Source organism: Amphiprion ocellaris, chromosome 22 (genome assembly GCF_022539595.1).
Source record: "Amphiprion ocellaris isolate individual 3 ecotype Okinawa chromosome 22, ASM2253959v1, whole genome shotgun sequence".
Taxonomy (NCBI): Eukaryota; Metazoa; Chordata; class Actinopteri; family Pomacentridae; genus Amphiprion; species Amphiprion ocellaris.
Window position 1 is genome coordinate 17,276,864 of NC_072787.1, and position 26,475 is coordinate 17,303,338.

The 26,475-nt window shown below is 43.1% G+C and overlaps 1 protein-coding gene across 2 annotated transcripts; it reads right to left on the reverse strand.

Annotated features, from left to right (window-relative positions):
* Positions 1-586: 586 nt before the first annotated feature.
* dipk2ab (divergent protein kinase domain 2Ab) lies at positions 587-25,357 on the reverse strand. Of its 2 annotated transcripts, none has more exons than XM_023265012.3 (4): positions 24,979-25,357; positions 18,045-18,930; positions 6,644-6,947; positions 587-3,018 (listed from the first exon to the last, which is right to left on the reverse strand). In XM_023265012.3, exons 2-4 carry the CDS (start codon positions 18,696-18,698, stop codon positions 2,672-2,674), a joined length of 1,305 nt encoding a protein of 434 aa, XP_023120780.2. In that variant the 5' UTR covers positions 18,699-18,930; positions 24,979-25,357; the 3' UTR covers positions 587-2,671. The 2 variants fall into 2 exon arrangements, with proteins under 2 accessions (XP_023120780.2, XP_023120779.2); XM_023265011.3 differs by having other exon boundaries at positions 24,893-25,357.
* Between the last annotated feature and the right edge of the window lie 1,118 nt (positions 25,358-26,475).

The following is a 26,475-nucleotide window of genomic DNA, read 5'->3' on the forward strand; positions in this document are numbered from 1 at the left end:
CAGGCTTTTATGCTCCGAGCATGAGTTGGCTCGAGACAGACAGAGAGACACAGAAGAGCTATTGAATTAGCCAAGACCGCACTCCACACACAAATACAATGAGTAGGAAAGAGTTGGGTTTAAAGAAAAATAAACTCCAAGCGGCGATGACTATTTTTGCATGTGTGCGAGCAAACAATAGTGTTTGTCTTGTGATTCTCTGAGTAAGGCACCCCCGACTGGTTGGCTTTTTAAATTTAATCTAACATCCTTGTAAAGATCCACACAGCCACAGTAAAAAATATTTCAAAAACGATCTCCCGAAATATGGATAAAAGAGAAGGGCCTGCATCTTAGTTGAGTGGAGAGCACAACAAAGGGATCTCGGGCTAGGATCCAAATTAGAGGAAAGATGAAGATATGGAAGATCAAAACCGAGAAGGAGGAAAGAGAAAAAAGCAAAAGGGATTGGCAAACACTGACATCCAGCTGAGCCACAGAGAATCAAATTTTAAAGGCAATATGAACTAGAGCCACGTCGGCAGTAACGTACGAAGAGAATAATAAAAAGAAGATTAGGACAGAATCAAGAAGAGTCCACACAGAGTGTAAGTGTATATATATCTATATATATATATATATATATATCTTCATTTATTTTAATATTTAAACCCACTAAAAGTTGTAAATACAACTTTTGAATGAAAGGCACAGGAAAAATCAGACAATGCTGATATACTCGAAAGAAAAAATACAGTACAAAAGTGGACAGTTACGCATGAACAAATCCCTCCAGGTTGACCATCCTCCAGACTGGGGTAACAAATATATTTAACACAACAAAGGAGGGAAGGAGGTGGGGTTAGAAATCAAAAATCCATTAGCCAAACTCATCTTTATTGCTTTTCCTTACTGGTAATGGTCACATCAGCTCTCCCGGTCTTACAGAAGGCCAAAAAAGCAACTGCTGTGCTTTCTAGTTTCCCCGCAGATGGAATAGCTCATATTAAGTTGATTATTGGCCTGTCTGTTGGCTGTGCTACACAACACTCCACTGGGCATTTAGCATCTGATTTACAACATCAAAACGGTCGACGTACAAAACATGAAGCCAGAGACAGGATTTTTTTTTCATTTAAGTAAGATCTCTCATAATCCATTACCAAATGAGCCTATATTTGTGATTATGCTTTAATTTGTTGGTCCACTGAGTGTAAAATCAACCCAACCTCTAAGTGGTGCTGAGCGTTTAAATATTCAACAGAAATTTCTAGCCTGCAAAATTGAAACGTACAGGTCGGATGCCGGTTCTGAAGCAAGAAAGTAATTTAGGATATCTTTATTCCCTTTAATACCGTTGACTTGACTGAGCATAGTGCACTCAATACAAGTGGGATCGATTTGACAATAGGATTCATTTATCAATTATAGACATTTAAAGAGAATCTGGCACTGGAGGCCACTAATATACGATTTTACGATGTTTTCTAGTCCTCTTAAGAATCAATTCATTTTCTGTTCAGTCAAGAATTTTCCAGCTTGTTGAAGAAAAACAAGTCTGACATTAGGCAGAGCCAATTTCTGTCTTAGATACCTCTGGATTTGGTTCCTAGGAGAGGTCAAATCAGTATGCAGGCCTGAAAGCTCATAAGATTGTGTACAGTTCTTTTGGACAGATCTAGTGGGGAACAACTGGAGGGAAAGGTGCTGTCTTTGTACTGCTCACTGTTCTTAAAATTACAAATAGCCTCTTTGGTATAGGCACATCTGCATCAAGGGACTACCAATGTCCAATTATCGCCTTCTTTTTCCTATCTGCAGCTGTCTTACTCTCTCTGGTTCCTAATAAAAGGAAAAAAGAAACACAAAAAAAAGATGATTGCCACAATTCTGGAACCTGGAAATCGAGTGATTGAGTGGAGTAGCAGGAAATTATACTTATATAGCTGTCAAGGGTTTTCTTTTTCTCTTGAATTAAATCCAGACCCCCAGCCCCCTGTCTCTCCCCTCCACCTGCTGTAGCTCAGCCTTCCCTGCTGTCTGACAGTAGGAGATTCATGCTACCTCCACCTTCCCTGCAGCAGTGTTACAGAGGAAAAAAAGCCATGGCACAGCAAAAAATGTAAACGCACCAATCGACATAAGTTCAGCCCTGAAAAGAAAACACAAAAAATCAAGATATTGCAGGGGCAAAATGAAACAGTTGGTAAGTTTCAATGTTATAAAACACAACAGATCTGATGGATTGAGGTGTGAACAGGAGGATGGATGTGGTCAGGGCTGCGTGACGTTGCTGCTGCTGTTACTTGGACGCTCTGGTTTGCGTTAGCCTGGGTCCAGTGAAGGATGCGTTTACCAGAGCCCTTTCTTATCTCCCCCCAGAGATGGCAGCCCACCCTGGGAGGGGAGAAGTTACCTCTATCCCCTTCTCTATCCTGGTCCTAACCAGAATTTTGTAGCGCCACACTCCTCTTTCAGACGGGAGCAAAGTCAGGTAAAAGCTAGAGCTTTAACAAATCCGCTTTCAAGTTTGATTCTTACATTTCCTGATGCAAGACCTAACACCTTCCTGCTCCAGCGCACAAAGGGGAACAAATGACATCATGTACAAGAACCAGGATCTCTAGAGTCCAGAGATAAAGAGTACAGATTCCAGTTTCTCAGTGCGTCAGGCTAACGCCGACTCCATTCATTACCTGGCCGTGGCAGAAGAGGAAGCGGCAGCTAGCTGTGTGAGGTATTCACGCAGTTCTTTGGCTGCCTGGAAGCGACCGTAGCGCTTTTTAGGTCTGGTGCACTCGTCCAACAGAGCCTCGAGTTGTCCATCTTTGGCTATGTGGGCGGGCGGGTCGTGGAGGAGGCCTCCGGTGGTGCCCCGCCATGTAGCGTACCGTGACAGCAGGTTCTGGCACACGGCATAGTAGTTGTGGTCCACAGTGACCCTGGAACAAAGGGAGTCCTTGGAGAAAGACAGGCAGGCCTCCCTGTCACACTCCTCAAAACGGCTCTCATACCACACGTCGTAGTTTTCTGGCTTGTCTGCAGGGGGACAGAGAAACAGTTAAATGAAAAGACTGCTATCAAAACATACTAATCGTGAAAAAGAGTCAATAATAATAACAGCTGTGGAGTCATATTATTACTTTCATATATGAGACTTGGATATGTAGGTCATGCAATCATAAAATTAAGATATTTTAACGAGCAACATGCATTTATATATTATTTGCATCTAGGTTTTTTAATCTTTTGGCATTCATGCCTCTGTTAATAATGACAGTGGCAGTATAGACATGAAATGCAGGGTATGTCACGCAACAGCGGTCCAGCAAGACAGGAATCCAGCGTCATTTCATTAACGTGGCATGTGCCTTTACCACTGAGCCTCCCTGCGGCTATATTGGAAGCTCTTGATGGCTTCTCTCTTCATGTATTAAGAGCATTTCTCTTTAAGACAACAGTTAAAATATAGAAAAAAATACATCAGAAATACAAAGCACAAGTGATGACAATTTAACTGTGAAGAGTGACTATTTTTTAACAGTTTGTGCAAATTATTCCCCGAGAATTCAACCTTAGTAGAAGGTGACACAAACCAAGGTGCCACTTTTGACATCCCACGGGAACATAGAGGAAATAGTTTTTCAAAGCACAAAGCCAAACAACTCATTGATGGTTTCATTTGACAGAAATGAACCACTTTCCAGATTTATTGAGCAAATAAAATTCTTTCTCCACCTCATTTCACATTGCTTTTTTTCTCTTTAGAGGATTGTGCTTGGGAAAGCAGGGAGTCAAGAAAATAACCTGGAATGATGAGAGAGCTATTGGTTTGTGCATTAAAAAGCAGATCAATAACATTGTTTGGGGGGGGGGGGTGGGGGGGCAGACCCAGAGGATGCAAACACATAATCAGTATATCAGTGTTGTAATGCACTTCTCCTCTGGCTCATCAGAACAACTCAATCAAACATCCAGCGCTGCCCTGTTAGCAAGGGGCCCCTGTGGCCCCCCGAAGAGGAGGGGCACATCAACCTCAATCAGTGTGGGTGATGAAGATGGATCTGCCTGTGTATGCATGCCACAAGCGCGCACCCACACATATAAAGACCTACGCGCAAAAGCTGCAAGGTGAGGTGAAAGCAATTAATGTTTCTGCACTGGCCATGCATCACACCTTAGCACTGATTGACAGATGGCATCAGGAGAGTGTCCCGTTCTTTTTCACTCACACTGACGAGCACACACACACACACACACACACACACACACACACACACACAGTAGTCAAACAGTACACCTAGAAAGTACAAGAAGGGATGCAAGGATGAAAGATGAGTGCAACAACAACAACAACAAAAAAAAAGGATTGTGAGATTCAACTAAAGGCTAAAAAGAAGCATGAGGGCTATTTGCTGGCACCTCAAACCCTGAAGCTCCTCTCTTCCTGTAGGCCCGAGTGTAACAAAGCTAGAACATTTCCAAAGCAAACAAAATAATTTCCAATTCAAATGAGTGGAGAGCAGCAGACGAGGTAGGTTGCCTAGCCTCACTCATCTCCTGCGTGTCTGGTACCTTCCATGTTAAGGAGCTCAGGTCGGACTTGTATACATTCTCCTCACTCGTCTGCCTTCACAGGGCTACACTGGGAAGGGACATTGGGCCTGAAATGCTTGTTAGCGTGTCCTTACTAGTGGCATTCAAGAGTACGAGCTGGTTTTAACAATGCACGTCTGTGTTCGAGACCCCTACTGAAAGTGATAGAAAGAGAACTACTGTGTGTGTGTTTCAAGTGCTGTTGCCTATGTGTGTGTTTGTATAAGCTGGCGAGCAGCGATCGTGTCGGCGAGCAAGGAGAATGAGAGTGAGTGAAGTGTGCGTTACATTATACAGCATGTGTTTCCAAAAACCACTGGGGGTGAAACCATCCTCAAATGCTATAAACTCAATGATGGGGAATGGTTCCTTTCGCACCACTGGACTGTGCAAACACAGCACCACGGCACAACCTGAACATGGCATGCCTTTTATCTCGCCGAAACCCACTGCATCAATATGGATGCTACTAACGAGAGGGTGGAACGGCGTGCGGCTTTCTGCGTGTTTGATTTGCAAATCAATTGGCCTCAGTTAAGACTGATGAGATTCGCATCACACACACTAGCTCGCTTTCAATCTCGGGCTCTAATTGTAGGGATTGGATTCTCTGTTTGTGAAGCTTTGGGAAGTTACCGTGCCTATTTCCTACCGCTGTCCAACACATGGCCATGACCTCGTAATACTCATTACCGCCATCATCCCTCTTTTTCCTGCTGCGTCCCAGCACTTGGCGCGCACACAAGCAGATCCAGGCACACAAACACGCAAGAAGCAAATAAACTTGAGGCTTAAACTCTGAATGGCCAGGGTAAGCAGCTTGAGTTGTCAAGCTCTAAATGTGTCGGGCAGACAAAGGGAGTCTCAACCTGGATTGTGCTTCGGGACTTGCAAAAGGCTTCTGTGACAGGGTGGAAAATTGCAGCTTTTAGCAATAAGGTAAATACACACATTTTTGAACATGGCACATACACACACGGGCATAATCGCACCGAAAATGAAGCACGAATTCAAGAGGAAAGAAAAACTACAGGGCATGCTGGAGCACCTTGGCATGTTGCACATCTACTTGCGGTTCTCTGGTGTCAGATCTTGTAATTTGGCGAAACGGCACTTTATCTCAGGATAAATTCATCACAATATTTCCCCTCCAACTATAAAAGTACATATACACGCTCCCTCTCACACCCACACCCAGACAATTGTTCATTTCCGTCATAAGGCACAACGGTGGAGGCTCAACACCTAGCGACACAACAGTTTATCACTTTAATAGGATTTCTGCAGGAAGGGACAAATCTAAGAGCCTGACTGGGTGGTCGTCCCTTTCTCTGAAGTGGGCCCTGGAAGGGGGACTGAAGGGTAGGAAACTGCTACACCAAGTATGTGATGTATAGCTCTCTCTGTCCTTGTTATGAGGTTTATTCTGAGAGGCAAAAAAAAAAAAACTAGGGCAGTGGAGATGGCTCGTTATCCGAACGATCTTTGCTTTGATGGGGACGTGCTTGTTAGAGGCAAAAAGGGTGCTGGAGGAGTATATTCTTAGAAGAGAGGAGGCTTCGAGCATGTGCATATTTGCCCATAGCTGTCTGTCCCTTGAGGCCTTTTCCTCAAACCTTCATCACCACCTCATGAGCTACAGACGGCAGTTATAGTTCTGACATCAAGTGCTGTATTTTGATGAAAATCCAAACAGTGGTCAGTGTTTGAAGAACAGTGGCTTACAGAAAGGAGGCACCACCACTGCACAAGTAGTTAATAAAGTTACTTGTCAATGTAGCCTTTTTATAGTTTCAGAGAACCATTAATGACAGGCCTATAATTTGAGCTTCAAGTTGTCTTATGTATTCATGTAGATATTGTAAAGTAAAAATGAGCACTAATTTTCTTCTTATTAGGGAGTAATTTTCAAAAGGTGTGATACATGTATGTGTTCATGAACAATGACGCATTGTTATGGCAACTGGGGGAAAAAAGCTGTACTAGACAGTACTCACAGACATGTGGACATACACCCACACACACCATGCACATATGCATTCAGGAATTGATGAACAATGCCACTTACTCTGCTTGATCAGCCTTTTGTCTGCCACAAGAACGTTCTCGGCGTCAACAACGATGACTTTTCCATCACGTGGGCCGACCGCAAAGTTATCAAAGCTGACATCGAGCAGGTAGAGGGCAAACTCAAAGTCATTGTTTGTGAGTTGCTCGGCAATGTCCATCAGCTGGCGCGCTAAATCTACCCTCTTTTCCCATGGCGCGTTGTAGAAGCTCCACAGCTCCTCGCCCACGTAGTTGACGGCAACCACGCGCCCACATGCTCCCAGGTACTTGGCGAATGGCCACCCTTCGTCTGACGGAAAGCTCTGGGAAAGAAAAACAGATGAGAATGGAAAACACGGTTCATTTAGAAACACAGATAAAAGAAGTCAGGCTGTGTAATGCAGAGTTGGCCGAAAGAAAAACAGAAATACCCCATTGGCTTTGAAAAGCAAAGGCTAACACATGAATTGCAAGAACCTTCACAATGTCAGACAATATTTGTTTAACTTGCACAGAAATCTGTTTCTCAATACAGGGAAATAAAAAAAAATCCCAGACACCAAACACAAAGATGCTGTGTGCTGCCTTAGGTAATTTTTGGTACACAATTCTAAGCACAGCTGAAATACTGCCAAAGGATCACGTGAAACAGAGCCAGCACTCGGTATAACGGATTAAAATTAATAAAAGCAAAGAGCCAGTTTGCGTTAAAGCCCTACAGCTATGAGCTGATGTATGCTGCTATACTCAGTGATTCCAGAGAACTGATGGAAGGTGATTTGTGGTAGCAGCAGTTAGCAGGAAAGCCTTATGTGTTGTGATGCAGCAGCGGGGTGAGTTAAACTTGCTGCATGTTGTAGTTCTAACCGGGTTAATGCAGTTTGAGCATGCTGACAAGAAATCTCAGTGTATTACAGGTTAAAACAGAATAATATCAACAACAAGGTAAACCTGATACCAAGAAGTTGCATCGCTAATGCTTCACAAAACCGCATCTCACTCAGATTTATTCTCCTTTACCGAGGTCGAACAAAAACAAGCACGCATGCACCATTGTCTGCAATCACTCAAAATCAAGTGGTGACGTCTATAGAGGCAGACACACACACACTAATGCAGGCAAACACACACGTACAAATGTACAAGGAACTTAAATGAGTTTGGCGAGAAGCAGCTGCATTTGGCAAATGTTCCAGGCTGCTAAGGGACTGGATTCTGTATGTCTCATTACTGCTTCCATCTCTCAATGTGCTCAAGTGTCTCACACTTTCCCTACATCCATTTCTCTTCTCCAGGCCCATTTCATTGCCATGGGCTGTCACAATGGACAAATTAAAAGAAAATAATAGAATGAAATGCCCATTTTTGCAGACACATGACTTTTGCAGCAAGTGATAAGCTCCCATCTTTTACAATAAACCCCCCTGCCACAGGGCTCCATCTTTTATAATAAACACCTGGCCATATGCTAGCTTAATGACAGCCCACAATTCCTATGTAACAAATCTGTCTGAGGCTGCCGTTTTTGGCAGGCAGCCGCCATGCAGACACAGACAGAGAATCAGCAGCACACATGTTTCACAGCAGCCTCTGTAGCCCTCCCTTCTGAAACCCAATCACTTTAGAGATATGGCAGAGCGCAACATGACACTGCAGGTAAGGTGTGAACTACTATGACTGTTGTGCATCACTTTACACTCATGGTAATTCAATACTTTACCAGCTTTCAATTTCTGTCAAGAGGGTGGAGGTTAAATATGCATGGCTGCCCTAACTCCCTTTAAACTTTAATGAAATACAAATTATTTAAAGACATACATTTTAACCCCCCATGGGTCATGCAGCTGCTGTATCTGAAAGACAACAGCTGGACCTCTGCCACATTAAGACTTTGGGAGTGGGGGGGGGGGGGGGGGGGGGGGGTGCATGTGACAAAGAATCCATTGCTCAGTGAACTGGTGACCATGCAGCAATTTGCAGGTTCACTTGTGCAACAATTACTATGGTTGAGGCATTTCATCTCAAGCAATCCTCAACCTAGGCTGTGCAACAAACTGAATACAATTCTGCAAAAAGGGTAGGAATGTCTCATAAAGGGCCTTTGACTGGATCAACCTTGGAATAATCTTAAGGACAAAAAAAAAAAAAAAATCAAGATGTTTATACAGTGACTCACAACCCCAGAAATCTACACAGAAAAACTTTTACAGTCTATCACAGTCTTCTTTAGAGGTGTAAAACCTTAGGGGTATCTCTTGTTCCCATCAGTTTTAAGAAATCCACCTGGTAGAGGGGAGGACAATGATAAGTTGCATGCAGCATTTGTGGAGCCCATTTCCCTGAGGTGACCCAATCAATTGCTGGCCAGACAAAAGTCTGTCCATGAAGCACTACTTGCTTCCTGCAGCCTGTCTGTCTGTCTGTCTGTCTGTACTTGTCACCGTTAGACTTGGCAATGACTCGACAAAACTTCTCCAAAAACTCTTGCCTTAACACTCTTTTCTTCCACATTTTCTAATACAACAAACTTGACAGGAAGAGGGATCTGCAGAAGTAGATGCCAGCAGATGTTAAGAAACAAAGGATAGTGGTGGGATGACTACACACCCAAACACTAGCTGGAATGGAGACAATCCCAGACCAGTCAGACACTGCTTGCCAATGAGCATTCCTACATATGAGATTTTAGGATTAGAGACTTAACAAGCTAAATATCTAAAATGGCTTTCTAATTTCTGAGGGTGGTATAGAACGATTAAATCCAAGCTGGATCAGTTGGTGGTACATCCCGATTAGGCCCGCCTCCCTCTGACCCAAATTCAAACCTCAGATCGCTTTATGTTGCTGCAAATCTAAGCAGCTCTTGCTCTTGTTGACAAAACTTAGCTTGTCCAATGTTACGGCTAAACCTGCTTTGTAAAACACCAGCTTCCCTCTCTCACCCCTGCAGGGAGGATGGATAGATGTGAGGAAGGGGTGGCGGGGGCAGGCAGGGAGCTAGAGAGGAGAAGAGAGAGAATGCGATGGAGACGGCAAACAGAAGAGACAAACAGAGTGTCTTTCACTTCTCTGCTCCAGTAGACAGGAGGAATAAACCAGCAAAGACCTGCCTGCTAAACACATCTCTCTCTTTGTTGTCAGGTTGCAGCACTGAATAGGAGCAAAAGTAGAGCGACGGCAGATGGGGGGGATGGCTGATGGGAGGGAGGAGAAGGATGAATGCCCTAAGGCTACTTTCAGACACTGTCAACAGCTGTTATGAGAACGCCTTCTTGTCTGTCTGGCCTTCGTCCGCAGTTCTTAACATAGATGTCGCTCATTCGCCACGCTGATGGGCTCATTGCACTGCGTCAAATACCAGAGTCTTAACAACTCATACCTTGGTGCCATTTCTATGAGCTTCCTATATTTAAGGTTTATATGCAATAAGTCTAAAGGTGAGAACTACTGAACGGTGTAGGCTGGCACATTGAAGTGGGCACCTGAGCTTTAGGATTCAAACTCACCTATTGCAGAGGCTGATAAATACTCCACGTGTCTCACCAATCATTCTCCCTTAGCGCTCTTTAAACGGTTACTCTGCAGAAGTCATTATCGTCTGCAATGAGGCGTTGAGGGTGGGTGGGTGGGTGGGTGGGGGTGGGGGGGGATAAATTGGAAAGCCCAGCCTAATATTACATCCACTGCACTATCTCTGAGCAGACCTAGGAGGTACTCAGTAAGTGTGTGTATGTGTGTGTGTGCTAACTGCACAGGTAGTGAATTTTACCAGTCGTCTCCCAATCATGTTACGCTATTGAAAAATGCTGAGGGTGCAAAAGTGCCAATGACACATCCCAGCAACTTTTACAGCTTTAAAGCTCTTATCATTTCTTGTTCCTGTCACTGGATAAAAAAGCTTTTATCTCCTGCTTAGCAAAACCTTGAACTTATGAAATATGGTGGCAAATGCTACTTTTTTTCCCCCCTACCATATGATTTTTTTCCCCTAATTTTTTTTTTCCAGCGTTACAGAAATAATGAGCCTCGCTCAGAAGACAATGAAAGCGAGGGTGGAAAAGAGACCAAAACAGAATCTTCTCATTAAAGATGACCTCACAGTGACTTCTAGGCCCAAGCCTGACTAATCTAATCTTTAAGGTTGTGCCGGTGCACTACAGCAGCACTGAAATGGGGAAAAGGGTGTGTGTGTGTGTTTGTACTTTCACTCCCGTCTCTGTAATACAACAGACACAGTGGCGTCCTCTTGGGGGGAGACTGGAGTGGGCTCAAATGAAACAGGGCCACAGACAAATGGGCAGCCTCTGGAGAAGGGGATGAAACGAATGGAGCGAAAGGCACAGGAACACACACCTGCGTCCTGACATCTGCTGACAAAGGCATGCCCTTCTACTGGGCCACTCGGGGGAGGGCGTGGGTGTGTGTGTGTGTGTGTGTGTGTGTGTGTGAGGGTTCGAAAGAAGCTCCTTGTTTGTGTGTGCATGTGAGCCTATGTGTCTATGTGAAACTGTATCCGAGTGCGTGTGAATGAGAACATGCAACGTGACCAGGGCTGATAACAACCTCTATTCAGAGGCCGAGTAAACATGAGTGGCTCCCAAGATATTGCCTTGGCTAGCTAGCAAAGAATATTGGTCAATCAATCAAACACACACACACATATGGTGGGCACAGAGCTGTGTTTATGAATGCAAGGTTTAAAAGGAAACCAGCTCCCTTCGTCTTGCAACCACAACTACTTACAGCAAAAAAGAGGAAATTAGTAGTTTGCCACTGAAGTGCTTCATGTGCGCAGCTTGTTAAAGCCCTGAGCAGGGTGTGGTGTAAATTCTCAACATTTTCTGTCCTCAACAAAACCCCACCGCTTCATAGCAAACAAGCTGGGACAGGACTCGTCAAGAGTCCAAGGATCAAACGGTGAAGGTGAGGAAGCGTAGCGGATAGACGCATTCAGTGAGACAAAATAACAGCAAAAAAAAAAAAAAAAAAAAAAAACGTTTAACCCTGATGCTGCAAAATGAATATTATTCAGCCAGTTTATCAAAGGGGCTTAGCATTAAGAAGCAGTCACATCTGCTCTGCGAGGCTGGAAGGCAGGGGCTGCCAAGCTGTACTTGGAAAAAAAAGCACGTTGCTTTTCTGTGCAGCTCTCCTGTTGACCTTGTGTCTGGAGGATGTGTGGTGAGCCCCGTCTGGCATTTTGCTGGCCATTCAAGTTTAAAATCCAGTCGGTTAGTCCGCAGTGAGAACTCAGACCCCACAGGGGAGTCAGCCTTAACTCCTCATCCTGGCACACATGGCGCGGCTTCTTTCTTCTCCATCCTGCTCGTCTCCTGCTGCTTCTCCTGCTAACCCTGCTTTTTCCCCTCTCTCTCTCTTTGTTCCACCCCCAAAACCTGCAATACAGAGCGATGATTCTGTCTGTTCTAGACATAGACGTTTGGAACTTCCTAGTCAGAGCACCAAACTGAGGCATATGTGTGCCTGTCAGAAAAGGAAAATCAACAGTAGTGAGAGACTCAAACTGTAAAGTCTACGAGTGAATTTAGAATAGGCCTTGCCTCTTTCTTCATCCAGGTGAGACTGCAGAGTTACAGAGTATTATTAGCAGCAGTGTTGGGAAACAGGAAAATTGCTGAATGAAGATGTTGAAAGAACTGCTTGGAGAGTGTGGCAAGTAAGAGTTCACAAAAGCACAAATTTCAGATGAAAAACACACTGTGTTGGATGAGAAATCTAAACCAAGAGGTCAGGCAGACAGACTGATTCGACCATGTATAGTTTGCCTGTGCAGCACAGAAGTAAAGAGCATGCACATGATTCAGTAAGCCCTGTTGAGCATTGATAGAAATGGGTTAGCTAGGTCTTTTGCATTCTGCAGGTCTCTGCTCTGGAGAGAGAGAATGAGAGCAGGATGAGGAATGGGAGCAAATGACAGTGCAGCTTGGGGTTGCTGGTACACACTCCATCGCTAGCTGATAGCTGAAACCCTTTGCCGACCTGAACCTGAGCCACTGCACACAGAGCCACCTCATAAATCCCCTCCACTGGAAGACGAGGAATGTATTAAGTCATAGGCAGTGGTGTTGACTCAGTCTAGGTGGTATTGCCGCCCACACAGCTGAGGAGGAACCCAAGTGAAACTTGGCCTCAGACCTAAGGGCTGTGGGTTTGAGGCCTACATCAAGGGTTGTATATTTCAGAGCAGGCACCAATTATCTAAGGGCAGCCGGGTGGCATAGTGAGTAGAGAGACTGCTGTCACTGACCCTGCACTCTAACCTCTCTGCAAAAGAGAGGATGCACAGAGAGGACTTCCTCTACAAGAAGCAATTTACTCTCTCATATGCTAGCAAACACTTAATAAAAGGGGCAGCCTATGACTCTTAACATCCAGTGAGAAGCTTGATTAAAGAAACGTGCTTAAGCACAAGCAAGAGTGTATATGCTAAAAACTTGAAGATGCCACAGTATATCCCTGACCTCTCATAATTTCTCTGACAGAAACCAGGTGCCTGATGCTTTAATGCAGTGGGCAGTTTTATTACTGCAGGCAAGCTGACGTGCTAAAAAGCATATTCTTGCTCTAACGTTAGGCTCTCCAGGGGAAAAAGCACAGTAAAGAGCTGCTTGTTACCGATCCATATTGGCCATCTTAAGGGGCCCAGCGAGAGTTGTGAACGACCCTCTTGCATTGCAGTGCTGTGCATAAGGTAGGTCGGGGTGCACGCTGTAACAGTAGGAAGCTGAGGGGGGTGTTGAGGGACAAATCTAAAAAAGGAGCTGGTGGGTGGGATGGGAGGGGGGACTAGCCACAGGCATTTACCTAACCAAACACAGCTGTCAGGCATGTGTGTGGATATATGTGTGTGTGTTTGGAGAGAGGGAGAAAGAGAGAAAGGATTATGGTAACACAAGCAGTCTGGCTCATTCAAATGGGGAGAAAACACCACAAGGCTCTGGCTTGTACAACACACACTCACACAAACCCTTCGCTCCTCTCCTCCTTCTCTTCTCCCCTTTCCACCAGGGCCTCCATCCAGCGAGGGCAGCCAAAAGAGGGGAGTAGGGCCCAGATAACTCCCTGTCTTATCCTAACAGGATTCAGTCTGTATACAAAGGCCTATAAGAATAATGAAAGGGAGTTTGGGAGCACTTGAAGCAGGGTTAAGCGGCGTACACAACCTCCTCTCTTATGTGCTAAGAGCGTCACAATCCCCCCAGACCCAAAAACAAAGGTACTAATCACAGACTAGCAACTTAAATACTATTTACTGGCGGACCTCAGCCACTGAGCCGGCCTTACGAGACAGAAGGCTCTCACTTAAGCCGGGATAGCATGCAGCGTGTGTGATTAAATGAAAAGAAATAAATAAAACTAAAAACAAAACAGGTTTTGATCCTCTTTGTAAAGAGGCATGACCCAGAAAACCAGACCATAACATTGCAGTTTTTCCTGCACAAAAAATATAAAAGCTCATATTCTGTGCATTTTTGCAGAAAAAACACGAATATATGGAGAGAACAAGAGAATTTTATTTATAACTGTATAACGTTTATGAGCCGCTCATAGTTTGAAAAAGTAATAGTTTCCCACTAGTTTAAAAAAAATATCTGACCACTGTGGAATATTTCTTGGTATTATGCAATCTAACACTACCACACACTGCCTATATACTCTTACAAAGTCTCAGAAAAGTAGGAATGTTTTATTGGATTGCATCTGACTGGAAAGGGCTTCTTGGTTTTCTCACTTTTCAATTGACATTTTATGCACCAAACTGTAAAAATAATTGCTTTTGTGTGGCAGATAAGGTGGCATGTAAAAATAATTTCTTGGCCTCTTAAAACATGTTTTAACACCAAATCACTGTCACGGTTTTTTTCTTCTTCAAATGTTACAGTTCTAAGATTACTGACTCATAGCTGGTGTAGGCAGCTATGAGTCATTTAATCTGATGCATTTAAATTTATTTTCCTATTAAAAAATAAATCAAGGCTCAGCAGGTCACAGTTGAGGTACCACCTGTGCCTCACTCTGTCCAAGGACACACCCTAAATTTACACCGTTTATTTTGGCTAAGCTTCCCAAAGTGACTGAACGTCGTAATAGATTATGCAGAGCTTCATTAATCAACAGCACGAGAGGCATTCCTGCCATTTTAAAAATCCAAACGAGCTACTAGTGTGTTTGCTCTGAGTGCTGTGAATGTTTACTTTCACATTTGCATTAAAATGCCAGTGTCAAAAATCTTGGGAGGAATGGGAGATAAGGTCATCCATCTAATCTCTTCCTTCCGTCTCCTCTCTGGTTTAGTATCAGTGTCAGATGTCGGTGTTCTAGGAAAAACAGACAGCGTTACGTGAGAGGCTCATGCCTTCTGGAGAGCGTGTCTCCTCATCAGGTGAGGACAAAGTGTTGAATGAGGAGGTGGATCTGTTCAAGGTGGGGAGAGACGGTAAGAGAAAGAGCGAGAGAGGGGTGCGTGGCAAGTGCACAGATTTGAGTTTAGAGGAGAAGAGCGTACCACTGACTGAGTTAACCCCACAGGCCTGTCACATCCTATTCTCAGCTTCACTGAGCAAGACGGGGCTGAGCACCAAAAAGGGTGCGAGTGCAGTCACATGCTTCTGGCAAACTCACCAAGCTTAATGATTTGGAAGGGAGGACTAGGCTAAATCGAACTAATTTAAGGCTGGGCCAGATCTACTCCATCAAACACAACCATCACCTGATGAACCAGTGAGTCATCTAGCTGGAGGAGAGAAGCCAAGGATGGCAAATAAGATTCCAGTCATTAAAATGAGAAGAATAAATTACTCACTTCCCATGCAAACCAAGTTATTGTTGAATAAGAGGTAAAAATTAAACAACATCGTGTAATGCCTCTAGTTGGCAAAGAGACAAGCCCTTGATATGAGTAGATTCATCACAGTAACAGAGAAACCTTTCCCGGCCAACTTAACGGCATTGGTGTGCGGAAATGAGGGAAAACTGATTAAGTTGGATAAGGTGCCTCTCTTTGCACAAGGATTTTCTTGTTTGGCTGTCGTCATTTTGTCTTCCAAAAATATTCATTCCCCAAAGCCAAATTGTGCTCCACGTGACAGAGACGTGGGGGTGGTGTGTGTGGATGCGTGCACACTTGCGTACCACAGAGCACACAGAAAACGCATTGTTGGCCAGCCCCAAAACAACACAGCAGATTGTTTCCCACTGACAAAGAAGGTCTGGTTTCTCATAGTGAATCAGGGCCGATTTACTGCCTGTGGCTTCAAAAGACTAGAAACAGAAGCCCCTCTAAGAGAGTGCAGCTCGCTGAGCAGACAGGACAAATGTTATTCGCATTATTTAACTGTATAAAGTCAGAGGAGAGGAAGAAAAACAACCCTAAACCGCAACATTGTCGACCAAAAACAGTAGGAAATCATTTACACTAAATATTGCCAACTTAAATTTCAAAAATGAATGATAGTGGCCACATCTAACTCGCTGGAGAGGTATTTAACCACAACCAGGCAAAATAAAGCATCATTCTTGACCTGACAAGAAGGCAGCGTTATTGTCAAAATCAGGATCAGGTTACATTAAATAACATGTCATAAATCTCAACCCACATTCCTCTATCTTTTGTTAAAGCCAGTCCCCACATGGCAGCACTAACCTCTGGCAAAGGTGTTGTACAGCAAGTCTCCTGTTCAATCTCTACAGACACTATTAATTCTTTATGGTCTACTGCGGCCCAACCTTGTGTATAGGGTCTCTCAGTCTCTTGGCAAATTTTTCTCATCTTTTGAGTTCAGTGATGCTGACGAACAGTCAAGGTACTCAGGATCTGTGACTCCCCGAGAGGTCTGGCGCATTTCTCTGTGCTATTCATCCACACAATCCATGCCCACCATCTGTTACCTTTGGCCTGGTGCACACACAGCCCCTACAGTTTTTTCCTTTGCCTTTAGGTCACAAGTTCAGGATGAGATCAACAATTCATGAGGTCCTGTAAACATATGAAGGCGGCGTGTTGGTGCAAGATAAGAATAGGGGTGATTCACCAAGCCTCTGAACTGTGGTATAATGGCATTAAAAAAAACACTGATGGAATTATCTGTGGAGCGTAAACAAGCAGGACAGAAAAGTAGTGAAGGACAACACAGTCAGAAAAAAGATGGAGAAAGGAGTGAAGGGGGAGGGCTGGCGACCACACAAAGCTAATCAGATTTTATAGATTGACCAGACTAAAAGGCTGATCTCGCCTTTTGTCCTCTGAAATGCCTGGAGGTGTCCGGTCCTATGTGCAGGGGGGTGGAGGTCAGCACAAGTTATTGAATGTCTACATGGGCCAAGACCATTGTTGTTCTGTCCTCTTACGAGACACGGTCAATGCCAGATTGAAATTGAAATTGATTGGCTGCCTGTAAATCAGAGAGAGAAAAGTGTGTATATTATATAGAGTATGGCTGCTTTGACATCCACAATGACACAATAGGGATGGGTCACGATTTTACTCCTTAACGGACGTCAAAGAGAGACTTGTTAAGTTTAGAAAGCTTTTTTATGATTTTGGCGACAAGTGATATTTGTTCATCTATTCTGTGTCAACTTAAAGATTCTTCTAATGTTTCAAAAATAACATGCTCATCGAAACTAAACACTATGAGTTCCAATAATTGCATGATCGTGTGAACCCCCAGTCAGTTTCAACGGAATCTCGTTTCTTTGTACTGTAATGATAAAATATAGCATGCATATATGCCAAAATTATATTTTGGAAGATTAGTGGAAGATAAAGAGCACCAGCCAGCAAGAGATTTATCCACTCCAGTCACCCACAATTGACGAGAAACTAGTGGACACGGACGTATGTTAAAATTAAAAACAACTTGGACCATTTACAGATGCATTCTTGAATAATTCAGAACTGCCCTACATATAGTGTTAAATATGCAGTATTGCCGCCAGCCAAAATGTCTCATTTTTTTGGAGGCCACAGCTCTTAAACCCTTCTCTATTCTAAGCTGAGGAATATTCGTGCTCCAGATAGTGGGCGTGCAGTCTTGATGTAGCCTAGAGTTTAGAAAGAGTGTAATGGCTTTTCTCAGATCTATGGAAGAGGAAGGAAAAGGAGGATTCCCACCCTGTAATTTACTGGGGGCTTTGTGGGCCAACGCCCTAGCTTGCATTGTACTGATGCTCTGATCCTCCGAGGGTAATCCAGAAACCATGCCTTATCAAGAATTATGAAAACACCTGCTGCCACAGATCACCTGACAGAAACCTCTTTCCCTCAAAGACTGTTAGTCATGCATCACTCTGAAAACCCTTTCTAGCCTCAAATGGTGTCACATGTAGAGGTTCCTTTAAACCATGTAAACACACAACATTGAAAAAAAGATTTTAAAAAAGAAAAAAAGGCACAGTACCTGTAGTACGAGTGGTTCCGGGTTGAATGCCAATGTCATCAGCAGCTGCATTCTCTCTGTGTCCTTGAGGTTCTTTAGCAGAAAGCTGCCTGAGTCCTTGGTCTCAGCATACCTGCGGACCACGCGGTCTAGCAGTCTTTGAGAGGGGCAGTGCACAAGGTCTGACCAGCCCTCCACCACCTCTGGAGTGAGCAGGCGAACATCACCGTTGATCCGGGCAAATTCAGTCTTGTACATTGCCTGAATGAGGTCACAACGTGGCCTGCCTGTGGCCCTCTTGCAGATTTTCTGGTCTATCTCGGCCAGCTCCTGGTTTGAACCGAGCCGTTTGAGCACCACGCGGCGAGTGCCCTCTCTGGGCTCGCCGTACTGTGCGAAGTAAACATTCTTGACATTGAATATGTCTAGAAATCGCAATCGACCCCATGTCTCAAAAGAAACCTGGCCGTTCATGAACTTACGGCACCAGCTGGTGCCAAAGCAGGCGGGACACTTGTTGAGGTTGATGAATCGTCTGTCAGTGAGCTCATTCTTCTGGAAGGAGGCGAACAGGTTGTGGGTGTTCATCAACAAGATGACAAACAATCCCACCACCAACAGGAGCTTCAGACAGCGGTACAGGCGGCCAAGTTTGAGAGGCAAGAAGCGCAGCATGATGGGGACGGGGCAGGGGCTGGGGGTATTGAGGGATAGGGAGGAGGAGAGGTATTGAGATGATCGTCAGGGAGCTAACCTCAATGCCTCTCCGTCATGGTGCAAACAGGTAGCTCCTAAAGTGGCAGGCAGGGGCGAGGTTGGCACAGCTGCCCTGTGCCAGGCTCTGGCAGTGGCCAGTGCTTCATGTTCTCTCTTCCTGATGTTTGTGAGCAAACTTGCGCCAGCAGTCCTGAAATCAAACAGAGAAAAAGAAGAGAACTTACTATATCAGTGAAAATAAAAAAGCCACATTTCGTAATACCTAAATTAGCCATTAGGTCATTGATAGCAACTGAAAAAGGTTTATTTAATTTTTCTTTTCACCCGAAGTCCTAACATGTGATACTTCCTATAAAACAAAAAAAGTGCCTTCTCTGGCATATGAAATTGTCTCACAAATTTGAATTGCTTGGGTCATTTGAGAGATTTCATTACTTTTTCAGCAGAAATGAGATGGCCCACAGCCAATGCAATAAACCTGCCTTTGCCTCTCTGAGCTCTTTCTCTTTGGGAAATCATTTCTTGTATAATCCCCTAGAATAAGAAAAATAAATAAAAGTATGGAAAAGGGGAAATAAGGTGTCACTGATCGAATTAAGAGGAAATGTACAACATCCTCTCCTAGTATAAATAAAATGTGCTGCACTCTGAGGATGATTCCTCAGAGGACCTCCCTCTGCAGCTACACAAGTATCCATCACTTTTCCTCCGATGCACAGGAAAACAACTCACTGTCTGCATACCTCAACAGTTACACTGAGCTTGAAAGTCTTGATTTTGTTTCTCTTGCTTCAAATGGAGGAATCTCACTTTGCATTGTGAAGAGAGTCATGCTGTGCAAATTTTAACCTTTGATCAGAGCTGCCCTGATTCATTTTAATCATGCTTTGAAGCTGTTTCTTTGAAAATGGTTAGTGTCACTAAAATAATGTTTGTGATTGAGGGGGGGAAAAAAAGCATCTGTGAATACCTGCACTAAGCATATTGATGCCAGCAGAAAAGGGAATGGGAAGAACTATCCGTGGAAGAAAGAGACAAAAATCTGGGATCACAGTGCAGGAACAAAGCTCTCAGAAAGCCTCACAAGCCCCCCGTATTCTGCCCATGATGAAGCCATGTTAGACCCCCCAATCAGCTTTTTAGCAATGAGTTTCATAAGTCGCTTTAAGAAAGACAATGACTCAGGCCATGCAAATTAGCTGTCCTCAATTAGAGCTCATTAGGACATGCCTATTAGGACAACTGACTTGAGAGGGCATGGCTAACGAGCAGGCACACTAGTGTGATTAGTGTGCGTGTCGATGGGTCCCTTGCATTTTGCTTTCAGATCGAAGTGGCTGAAATCTGGAAAGACACAAGGGCTAAAGGCAGTAAGGAGGGTAAGGGGTTGTGAGAGATGCGCGCCTGTGGAGTGACAGATAAGAACTGAACACACTAGTTATTACCTCACACCTCAGTCTGAAAATACCTTGAGCAGATCAGGCCAACATGACTAATGTAAAAATAGACCATATCCAAATAGGAGAACTACAGACAGCTGCACTACATATTTTCACAGGCCAAGAAAAATATGATTCAAGCATTTTTTCTATCCTGAACACAAATGTGGAACCCAGGCAATGTGACTCAACTTAGCACTGAGCATTTGATTTTCTCTTCGTATCCAAAACAAGACAGAGATAATGAGAGTGACCGAGTTACTTTACATATTTTAAATAGAGGTAATCTTTCAATCAGGATTAAACTGCATTTTTTTAAAAAATGTTGCAATTTCCCAAGACATGAAGTAGCATTTATTTATTTGTTTTATTGTTATGAAGCACAATGACAGTAATTTTAGGTTTAAGAGATGAATCACTTCTAGTACACTTTATGAATATTGTTACTTTTGATGCCCACATTAAGCTGAGGTATCTCAGAAGCAAAAATATGTGTAAAAAGCAAATTTTTTCATACATTTAGTCTGCAGCATTTCATTGAATTATAAAAACTCGAGGTCCACATAGGGCTGGCTTAAACAGAATAGTTCCAGTGTGATAAATTAACCTCAGCCCATTCAGAATGAGGGGGAATAAAAGAACACAATAATTTAATAGTATTCAGAAAATACATTCAAATTCTACAAGATATTCATACTAAATTGGAAAGAGAAGATAGATTGGATGGTAGGAAATAAGGCAAGCGAGTGTGTGACAAACCTCACAAAAAACAACAACCTCAATAGGAGTCAAAAGGATGTGTGCTTTGTGCCTTTTACCACAGGGAGTGAGAGAAAGCTGATTGCTTGAGGGGAAAACTGAATATCCCGTCGTTTTAAGATCTCGATTCAAGTGCCATTTAGCATCTGACACAGGCAGTCACGGCACAGACGTGACTGCAAGATCTTGGGAGAAGACATGAGATTTAACCAGGATGAGTGAAGGGCTCAAAGAGGATGAAACATAACCTCAGCAAGAGCACGAATATATTCACCTCTTCATCCCTGAGAGAAAGCAACTGAGAGAAAGGGCAAGCTGGAACAAGCCAAGAAAACAGGACCTGGACACCACGGAGTAATGAGATGCACAAGCTGGCGGCTAACACGGGGAGGATACATAGCTGCTGCTTCGTCTCCTTCCTTTCTAGACAAAGTGTTAGACCACAATTACCTATGGAGCCTTACCTGGATTATGTCAATAACCGTACTAACTGCTTAAGTGAAAGGAGAGTTTAGACATGCATGCATTTGCTTTCTGTTAATGAAAGACAACTGAGGTGTTTAAATACTTAAATCTGCCACCTATGGCTTATCCTTGATCCTGCACTCTTGTTTACCACAAAACTACACCGACTGAAATGCTACTAGATTACAATTTTTATAGCCTGCTTCTGCTGCTGCTACACAGTAATAGTGTGAATAAGATGAAAACATTCAGCTTTATTGGAAGGATGACATGGTAATTTAAGACAGGGATATTTTTCCTAGGTAATTACCCCACTAGGCTGCCTCCTGCGAATTTTACACCTGCAAAACCTTTTATATTCACTCTCTCACTGTCTGTTGCTGTATGCCACCCTACAGATGAGAGTGGTTTAAGAGGACGTGAAGAGAGAAAGGGAGACTACACAGGGCTCAGTGGCAAGGTTGCCTACTCAGGTTCTTAACAAGGGTAAAGTTCACTTAAAGCTTTAAATTAAAGCCAGATGCTCTGTATTCTAACACAGATGTTACCCACTGGAGTAAAAGGGCACTGAAATATAAAGCCATGTTTTCTTTTGGACAAACCCTATTGTGCCCACAGAAAACTTGTGTTTCAAATTAACCCTTCTCCTCCATTCCACCCCGACGGTGCCTCAGCGAGAAGGAGGGATGCACCAAAACCTGCTTAGAATAAGCACCAAATTACCTCTCATCATACAAGACCGCTGCCAAAAGTGGGGTAAGAAAGTTTTTCAGCGCATTCAGTCTACAAAGTACAGCGGTGAGCGTTTCGAAAGAGAGGCAAAGAAAAGAGGGCAAATCAAAGGATGCCTGACTCCTCATGCATGGGAGATGAGGCTCGCATTCAAAATGTTCCAAGTTTGGCAGATGTTAAGAGCCGCAAAATGGCTCATTACTGGGACAGAAACGGCACAAGATGAAGCAATAGGCCCCATGTTGGCTTAAAACGGAATGACAAAGGTCGATACAGTGGAAGATGACATGGTAATATCCTAAAATTTCGCCTTTTATTAAACTTAGATTTTGACAGAAAAACTCAGATAAGAAAGACGGATGTGAAAAGGAAATTTCCTTTTTGAATATTCTTTGCTACAGCTCATTGTGTAAAACTGGTTTCAGATAATGGTGTACGAGGGCAAGGCTACTCTCAGGCTAACCCATTTTCTTCACTGCACCTGAGGCTAAACTTCATTATGATATAATGAAGTCAAGCCACACAAGAACATGCTTGATTAATTCCACTGGAAATGCAAAGGAGACTGCAAAGTGGAAGTGGTGAAAAAGGACTGAAATACAGCGGAGGAGTCAGAAAATAGAGAGAGGAAAGAGATACATCCAATGTATAACTAATGGACAGCAAGATGAGAGAAACTTTGAGTTATTGCTCCTGCGATTGAAATGACTGAAAATAGATCGCTTGAATACAGAGTAGAAGGTCTCTACATCTGAATGGATCCACACAAACACACACATGTACGTGTCTACCCCCGAGACTGCCGGTATTACCACGAAGCCCTACTCAAAGCTCGGAAAAAGCCTCCTCTAGCTGGAGAGAGGAACTACTGTTGCCAAGGTTATCGACTGAGAGAGTCAATAATGTTTGATCACAAAAACATTCAGCCACAGCCGGATTGCCTCAGTACTGCAAACATGTAGCCAGTGATGGATAGATACAAATGACAGTAACATTCACACGCCTAATGGAAAATTGAGTCCTCAGAATATAAGTACCAATTAGCAGCATCCCCACAATGAACATTAGTCCATTCATCTCTAGCCCAAACCAAATGCTAGAGGTTTTAATGAGAATATCAATAGTATCTGCTTTGCGCTAAAATGACACAGCTGTTCGGAAGGACACACTGCGAAGATCTTCTTTGAATTCCTCCAACTGATAACATGTTTGTTTGGTTTAATTCAAGCAGCCGTACAATTTCACAACCCGGCATCTCCCTGCAGAAGTTTGAAAAGTTGTCTCACATTTAAATCTCATGTTAATGCTGCTGCAAAGCAAACATGTCATCAGAATGAAGCTGCACTTGAACTGATTAAAACAAGCTGTCAAAATAAGTTTAAACAAAAGGGGAAATATGTTTGGTGAGGGAGGATGTAAAATTGATTACCTGACATTTCAAGGCATTCGCAATATACCTCCATCTGTTGTAGAAGTTGCGTTATCCAAGAATGATATGGTGAGTTTGGAGGTCAAAAACAAAAATATACTGTTCCTGTGGGAGCTTTTAGGCTACAATTACAAGACGTTCCCCTGCTGAGCACTCAGAAACATTCAAATCAACCACCAGCTGAATGTCTTAAGTGTACCAGGCTCTTTTCATAGTTCCCTCGTCTACTAACCTTGCAGATATGCTCCACAATTAGTCTCCTGCTTTGGAAAAATTAATTCTAAGCAGCCCGTTCTATTCATTAAACTGTAAAGAGAAATTCCTTAGGACTTATTATGAGCTTTATCTGGACCAAACGGTACGACTGTTGTGGTAATCTATTTTTCCCTTGAAGAAATCAAGGGCAGAAGCTTCTGAAGAGCCTACAATCATTAATATGCCACAGAAATCTCACGGTCAAGTCAATTCAGCTATTATTCTTAATTATGCTTATATTTTAAATGCATGAGCCTTTACGTTTGAATGGAAAATGGCTCAACCTGTTACTGGTAACACCCACAGGGAAGGCTAATACATAGAAAATCACTCTAAAACAAGCAGGCCAACTAGTAACCTGTTGAGATGGCAGAGGAAAACTATTGTGCCAATTAGGTGGAGACAACAGCAATGTTTTGTTGGAGGAATACTAAAATGTTAATGGTGCCTCCGGCAAATGAGATACCTTCCTGACAACAGTGTTGTTGCGATAATTTAATATGATCTGCATACAAATAGGGTTAAAGGAACCGCAGATTTTCGCCGATCATTGTACAGATCCGAGCAGACTCTGGGTCCACTGCGGTTGTGTGCATTGTATTATTTCACACTCGACATTAAGTTGTGTTCAGGGACCTGTAATCAACGTGGCTATCTTCCTTAATGCAACTGCAGAAGAAGATAAGAGGGCTAATTAAAGGGCAGCATACTAAAGATAGTTCCGCTTGAACAAAAATGACACCACCACAAACACTAACAGTGGTAATAATAAGCTTCCTGTCGCCGTACAGAGGATGTGGGCATCTGATAAGGCAGTTTGTTTCGAAAAAAACACATTTTATCTTAACGTCTAATCATTTCTGAGGTCGCAACAGTGACGCTCAAAGTACCAGGCAATAAAACACTGAGAAACCAAGTGGAGTTTTTTTTTGTTTTTTTTTGGCTTAATTAAAACTGCTCGGCTAAGAAAATGAGCTTATTCTGAAATGTCCAAAGTAGCAGCTCCCGTTTTTGGAGGAGTTGGTACAGCGGTCACACGGACAGCATGGAGAAGGAACAACTGTGAAACAAACCTGTATGACTTTTCCCTCTCCGGGGCTGTAGTAGTGAAATGGTTAGCGCTCAGTTGATATCATTCTTCAAAGTTGCAGCTACTTACGAGGCGGCCAACGGATACTTTAAATCACCGCCGACGGTATCTAAAGCCGAGAGCTGCTTCTTCAAAGCTCGACGAAGATCTCTATCAAGCCGACTCACACGGGCTTCCCATTTCTAGCTCTTAGGTATCTAGCCAGCTAGCCTGCTAGCTGCTGAAATAAACAGTTGGGATGTCGAGTCTTAACTCTTCGTATACCGGATCTTTCCGACCGGACGACGCGGTCCTCCTCACAAAGCACAACGGCGTCCGTGTTGCGCTTCAACGTCCATATCTGTCCGCTTATTGTGAGTCCCGTTACGGTCACGGAATTTGCTCTTTTCTTGTTCTGCCAGCAGCTGCTCACTCCTCTCCAACACCACAATGGGCTCTGTTTCGACTCTTTTCAACACCAGCCTCTTTGCTCTTTACGACACCCGCGGTACGTTGACGGCCGCCGTTGCTAGGCGATCATTCTAATATTGTCTCGTCTGGAACGCCGCCCCCAATGCAAAGTTTGACCACATTTCTATTTTTTTCAGTTCTTTTATTTACCAAAAAACTGTCTTTTATGAAAAATAACAAAATATTGAAAAATTTAAATTTGTTTTGCCATAAAAATTATATAATTAAATTTAATGTAACCAAGAACAACAACAAAATGCTGGAAAACTAATGTAAACACAATATTATACATAAGAAGCCGTAAGAGGCAGCATAGACACACTGCTTGGATTTAACCAGGAAACATGATCAGTTTAAAGCACATATATCTGTAACATTATCATTAGTGCTAATCCATCAATAATTTTAAGTTAACACTCTAATGAAACTATTGTACATATAGCTCTAAATAAATATAAATATAGGGATTTATTCCTACTCTATATGTAGACTATTTTTTCTTAACTTGCACTATATTCAATTTTATACTAATCATCGAACTAAATTAAAATACAATTAATCCATTAAAGTAAAACCACTAATTGATTAATTAGCTTTTAATTAAGGACTATGACTGATTCAGAGCTAACGGGAATATTCAGTGTCCCGGCCTCTCACAGGCTCTGAGGAGCTTTAAAGCCACATTAGTTTGTATTCTCTGCCATCTGCTGGGAGATAAGAGGATGACACATGGCACAATGTGTGCTATTTTCAAATGTTTTCAAAAATAAGGGAAATTAGGATGGAACTAGGCTACACAAGCAGAAGAATTAGATTAATTAAATTCATTTATTCATTACAGAGTTTCCTCAGTTCTTCAGCCCCTGTTTCATAAAGTCCTTTATTTGGAAGATAATGTTCACTGGTGGGTGGATGTGGGGGTGGAGTATTGTTTTTATTGTTTTTTATTATTATTATTTCTTTTATTCTGTGAGTCCCTTTGTGTTACATTTGTGTGAAAAGTGCTATACAAACAAAGCCTCACTGATTGATTGATTGAAGTTGCTATATGTGATTTATCTTGCTTTTATATGTCAAACAGGCTGTAATTCTCCTTTTTAAGACTATGCTAATTAG

Coding starts and splice junctions, on each gene's coding strand:
- dipk2ab (XM_023265012.3), bottom strand. CDS start 18,698: ATGCTGCGCTTCTTGCCTCTCAAACTTGGCCGCCTGTACCGCTGTCTG. Junction 6,948..18,044: donor CGGAACCACTCGTACTACAG/GTACTGTGCCTT, acceptor TTTCTTTCCCAG/AGCTTTCCGTCAGACGAAGG. Junction 3,019..6,643: donor CAAAAGGCTGATCAAGCAGA/GTAAGTGGCATT, acceptor GTCCCCCTGCAG/ACAAGCCAGAAAACTACGAC.